Genomic DNA, 6,041 nt, shown 5'->3' with positions numbered 1-6,041 from the left:
TAACAATGATAAAATAATAAACATAGCCCCTGGGTTGTGTTTGCATCTCCAACACTACAAACTCAAAGTGATTAATTTATATTTTCCTTCCAATTCCAATAAATGGCAAACAGCTGGAATTTTAAGAAATACCACTCTTTTTTCCCTTTCCCTGGCCACTCAGAATTTGCCGAGGGATTTTTTTACAGAAGTCCCTGAGGAAAAGGAAAATCCTAAACTTCAAATCAAAGGGAAAATCTGATTTCCTGTAGAGCACCCCCAAACTCTGCCTGCACTGGGAAATGGGGCACCACCATCTGGTTTTACACAGATTTTCCAACATTTTCCAGTTCACAACACTAGAAAAACACAAAAAAAACCCCCCAATTTTGGCATCATTTCCCATGAAGAATTGAAAAATCCCCACCTTGTCGTCGAGCTGGCGGTACAGACTGGCGATCTCCTGCTCGTATTTGTGCTTCTCCTCGGCCGAGATGGCGCCCACGGCGGGGCCGATGTTATCGATGATCGGGGTGTTGTCGAAGGGCTCCAGGTTCTTCTGCTCCTTGGCGCTGATCTGCTCGTCCTCGGGCACGGCTTCTCCTGTGGGATCGAGGGATTAATGCCTTGAATGGGGTTTGGGGTGTTCCCATGGCTGGAGGAGTGGGGTTGGTGCTCCGCGGGGCTGGGAGCGCACATTCCATGGGTTCCGTGGCCTTGGAGGCCTTTTCCAACAATTATTTCATTTCTATTTCAATAAAAATTGAATTTGTGTTCCAATAAAAATTCTTTCATTTCAATAAAAATTTGTTTTTCAATACTGATTCTTTAAATTCTATTTTCAATGAAAATTCTTTCATTTCTATCTCAGTACCAATTCTTTCATTTCTATCTCAGTACCAATTCTTTCATTTCTATCTCAATACCAATTCTTTCATTCCTATTTCAATATCAATTCTTTCATTTCTATCCCAATGAAAATTCTTCCATTTCTATTTCAATACCAATTCTTTCATTTATATTTCAATAACAATTGAAATTCAAAGGGCTCCAGGCTCTTCTGCTCCTTGGCGCTGATCTGCTCGTCCTCGGGCACGGCTTCTCCTGTGGGATCGAGGGATTAATGCCCCAAATGGGGTTTGGGGTGTTCCCATGGCTGGAGGAGTGGGGTTGGTGCTCCGCGGGGCTGGGAGCGCAAATTCCATGGGTTCTGAGGCCTTGGAGGCTTTTTCCAAACTAATTCTTTCATTTGTATTTCAATAAAAATTTAAGTTGTGTTTCAGTAAAAAGTCTTTCAGTTCTATGTCAATTACAATTGAATTTTCAATAATTTTTTTTCATTTATTTTCAATAAAATTTCTTTCATTTCAATTTCAATTTCTATATCAATTCTTTCATTTCAATTTCTATATCAATTCTTTCATTTCAATTTCTATATCAATTCTTTCATTTCAATTTCTATATCAATTCTTTCATTTCTATCTCAATACCAATTCTTTCATTTCTATTTCAACAAAAAATCATTCATTTCTATTTCAATATCAATTCTTCCATTTCTATTTCAATGAAAATTTGTTCATTTCAATTTCAGTATCAATTCTTTCATTTCTATTTCAATGAAAATTCTTTCATTTCTATTTCAAAAACAATTTCATTTGTATTTCATTTGTGTTGTGGGATTTAAACGGGGTTTTTCCGTAAAAGGCTGCTGGTTTTTATTTCTTCACTTTTCATTATTATCAATTCTTACTATGAACTGTGAGTTCCGACTGGATGTGAGCTCAGAATTAGCGACCAGGCACAATTAATTTAAATTTCAGGCAAAATTTAAATTAATTTTAATTTTTTTTTTAAATTTTAATTAATTTTAATTTTAGGCACAACTTAAAAACCCATCCCAGCTCCCAAATTTTGGGCACCTACCGTTCCTCCACCGGTTGAGCTCCAGCTCCAGGTGTTGGATGACGTTTTTCAAACTTTTATTTTTGTCTTTTTCCTTCTCGTATTTCTTCTTCCACTCCTCTGCCGTCAGCTCCAGGTTCACCGACACCGTGTTCTTAATGGTCTTGGCCCTGCCCAACAAAACCCGGCTCAGCTGGGCTGGGATTAACTTGGGAGCATGGCCAGGGGTGGGGATTTCAACATGATGGGAAGGGAAATTAATGGGGAAATATCCTGGGGAAGTCAGGGATTGCTGGAGAAATTGGGGATTCCTGGGAAATTGGGGATTCCTGGGAAATCGGTGATTCCTGGAAAATTGGGGATTCCTGGGGAAATAGGGGATTCCTGAGAAATCGGTAATTCCTGGGGAAATTTGGGGTTTTTGGGGAATTTGGGATTCCTGGGAAATTGGGGATTCCTGGGGAAAATCGGGATTCTTGGGGAATCCTGAGCCCAGGGATGGATCCTGACCCCAGTGGGATTGAACCCAATCCCGATGGGATCAAACCCGACCCAAATGGGATTGAGCCCCATCCCAGTGGGACCCAGCCCCATCCCAATGGGATCTGGCCCAATTTTGGGACCCAGACTGATCCCTTTGGGACCTAGCCCCATCCTGGTGGCACTGAGCCCAATCCCAGTGGAATTAAACCTGATCCAAATGCGACTCAGCCAATCCCAGTGGGACCCAGCCGGACCCCAGTGGGATCCAGCCTAATCCTGGTGGGGCTGAGCTCCATCCCAATGGACCCAGCCCGATTTTGGGACTCAACCCAATCCCAGGGGGACTGAGCCAAATCCCGGTGGGACCCAGACCAATTTTGGGACCCAGCCCCATCCCTTTGGGACCCTGTGGAATTTTGGAACCCAGCCCAATCCCTTTAGGACCCAGCCTGATTTTGAGACCAAGTCCCATCCCTTTGGGACCCAGCCCGATCCGAATGGGACCCAGCCCAATTTTGGGACCCAGCCTGAACCCGGTGGGACCCAGCCCAATTTTGGGACTCAGCCCCATCCCTTTGGAACCCAGATGGATTTTGGGACCCAACCCAATTTTGGGACCCAGTCCAATCCCTTTGGGACCCAATCTGATTTTGAGACTCAGCCCCATCCCTTTGGGACCCTGTGGGATTTCAGGACTCAGCCCCGTCCCTTTGGGACCCTGTGGGATTTCAGGACTCAGCCCCATCCCTTTGGGACCCTGTGGGATTTCAGGACTCACCGCTGCCCAAACATCAGCGTGGATTTGGTCTCGGCCTCGTTGAACACGGAGGGCGAGCAGCAGATGACGATGGTGGTCCTGCAGTTGCCCCCCAGGGAATCCTGGAGGATCCGGGTCATTTTGCTGTCTCGGTAGGGAACGTGGGTTTTCTAAGCCAAATACAAGGAAAAGACAAAAAAAAAAATTCATTTTAAATTTGAGAGAGAACGTCAGCTCGCAGTGAGAGCGGGAATGGATGTGAAGGGCACAATTCTGAGGAGGAATTGCTCAGCAACATCACTGAGGATCAATTCCTCACCCTGGGCAGAGCAGACACRAAGTGTYCCCAGTGTGGGGCTGCTCAGCCCCTATTTCCTGCCCCCAGAACGGAGCTGTCAGATCCCCTTTCCCCTGAACAGCCCAGGAACAGCAATAAAAACCCCAAAACCCGCTCCTCACCCCAAAACCCGCTCCTCACCCCAAAACCTGCTCCTCACCCCAAAACCAGCCCTACTCACGGTTCCCTCGGCCAGCGCTGAGATGACGTTGCCCAGGGCTGACAGGGATTTGTTGATGTTTTTGGCTTCATCCAGAACGGCCCCCTCGGCTCCAGTTTTGCTGACCTGGGACAGAAAGGGACAGTCGGGATCAGCCGGGGTCAGGCAGAGCCCCAGCCCTGAGAGGCACCCTAAAGATCATCCTGGGGGAAAAAACCACCTGGGGGGGAATCCTAAAGATAATCCTGGGGGAAAAAAACCATCCTGGAGGAGAAAAACCCTCCTGGGGGAACACGCTAAAAATAATCCTGGAGGAGAAACCCATCCTGGAGGAGAATCCTAAAGATCATCCTGGGGGAAAAAAAACCCCTCCTGAGGGAGAAAAACCCTCCTGGGGGGGAAAAACCCTCCCGGGAGAGAAAAACCCTTCTGGAGGAAAATCCTAAAGATCATTCTGAGGGGAACAAAACCCTCCTGAAGGGAAAAAACCCTCCTGGGGAAGAAAAACCCTTCTGGGGGAGAATCCTAAAGATAATGTTGGGGGAACATCCTCAAGTTAATCCTAGAAGAGCAAAACCCTCCTGGAGGAACATCCTAAAGATGGGGGAGCAAAACCATTCTGAGGGAGGATCCTAAAGACACACCTGGAAGAACAAAACCTTCCTGGAGGAGCATCCTAAAAATAATCCTGGGGGAACATCCTAAAGATAATCCTGGGGGAACATCCTAAAGATGATCCTGGGGGAACATCCTCAGGATAATCCTGGAAGAACAAAACCCTCATGGAAGTGCAGAATGCCCCCGTGACCCAGCCCCATCCTTGGAGTGGATCCCAGTGGGATCAGAGCTGGAAAAAGGGGATTTGACCTTCTCGCTGCCCGCCAGGTCCACCAGGTAGAGTTTCCCGCTGAGCTTCTTCTCGGTCTCCACGTTCTCCTGTTTGATGTTGATGAGGAAGATGCTGTGGCTCCTGGAGCTGTGCTCGTTCATGTCTGCAAAAACACAGCACAGCTTTGGCTTTGCTGGTTTTCATCATTTGCTTCAATCCTTTTTGTTAAAAAAACCTTTAAAACCAAGCAGGGAATTCCCTCCCACCCCAAAACCCAAAATCGCCCCGTGGCCGCCAAATCCCAAAATCCCAAAGATTTGGTAGCTCTGGGTGGAACTCTGAGAGGGGAGCTCACACTAAGTGAAAGTTTTCATCCCAACCAAGATATTGAAATACAAATTTTATGGTTTTATTGCTTCTGGAGGTAAAAATCCTTCTTTACCCAGATAAAAGCAGTTATTGTTTCAACTTCCACCTAATTTTCACTTTGATTGCAACCCTGTTATGCTGGAAATTCATGAAGGAAATTCGTAAGTCATTGACACGTGGAGGAAACAATAATATATAATTGATTGATTGATAATTTATTGATCAATTAATCAATCACCATTGATGATCAGGAGGGATCCATAAATCATTGACATAAGGAGCTATTGATGATTTATTGATTGATCACCTCCACACTGAGCTATCAATGATTCATTGATTGATCACGTCCACACAGGGTTATCAATGATTTATTGATCAATCACTGCCACACTCAGCTATCAATGATTTATTGATCAATCACTGCCACACTCAGCTATCAATGATTCATTGATCACCTCCACTCAGAGCTATCAATGATTTATTGATCGATCACCTCCACACAGGGTTATCAATGATTTATTGATTGATCACCTCCACACTGAGCTATCAATGATTTATTGATCAACCCCCTCCACACTGAGCTATCAATGATTTATTGATCACCTCCAAACAGAGCTATCAATGATTCATTGATCCATCACCTACACTCAGAGCTATTAATGATTTATTGATCCATCCCCTCCACACAGAGCTATCAATGATTTATTGATCAATCACTGCCACACAGAGCTATCAATGATTTATGGATTGATCACCTCCACACTGAGCTATCAATGATTTATTGATCCATCACCTCCACACTGAACTATCAATGATTTATTGATCAATCACCTCCACACTGAGCTATCAATGATTCATTGATCAATCCCCTCCACACTGAGTTATTGATGATTCATTGATCGATCACCTCCACACAGAGCTGTCAATGATTCATTGATCAATCCATTACCCATAAATCATTGACATAAGGAGCTATCAATGATTCATTGATCCATCACCTCCACACTGACCTATCAATGATTTATTGATCAATCACTGCCACACTGAGCTATCAGTGATTTATTGATCGATCCCCTCCACACACAGCTATCAATGATTCATTGATCCATCAGGAGGCCCATAACCCCAGGAAGCAGCACCACCCCGATTTCTCCGGTCACTCACTGGTGACGGCCACGTGCCGGTTGGCTTTGCCCTCGTCGATGACGTCCAGCACCTCCTCAGG

General features: G+C 45.1%; 1 protein-coding gene across 1 annotated transcript in view; it reads right to left on the bottom strand.

The window, feature by feature from the left end:
• Nucleotides 1-6,041, bottom strand: part of LOC130584965 (kinesin heavy chain-like) — a 58,344-nt gene that overhangs the window by 26,583 nt on the left and 25,720 nt on the right. The window contains exons 6-12 of the mRNA XM_057385260.1: nt 5,981-6,041; nt 4,486-4,610; nt 3,640-3,744; nt 3,143-3,291; nt 1,903-2,051; nt 1,036-1,083; nt 407-582 (exon numbers count right to left, since the gene is read on the bottom strand). The exon at nt 5,981-6,041 is cut by the window's right edge and continues 15 nt beyond it. Of these exons, the coding sequence (XP_057241243.1) occupies nt 407-582; nt 1,036-1,083; nt 1,903-2,051; nt 3,143-3,291; nt 3,640-3,744; nt 4,486-4,610; nt 5,981-6,041 (813 nt within the window). The remainder of the gene's footprint in view (nt 1-406; nt 583-1,035; nt 1,084-1,902; nt 2,052-3,142; nt 3,292-3,639; nt 3,745-4,485; nt 4,611-5,980) is intronic.

This window comes from Malurus melanocephalus, unplaced genomic scaffold (assembly GCF_030028575.1).
Source record: "Malurus melanocephalus ecotype Western Australia unplaced genomic scaffold, MMel_1.1 scaffold_803, whole genome shotgun sequence".
Classification (NCBI taxonomy): Eukaryota; Metazoa; Chordata; class Aves; order Passeriformes; family Maluridae; genus Malurus; species Malurus melanocephalus.
This window is presented reverse-complemented; position numbering and strand designations above follow the sequence as displayed.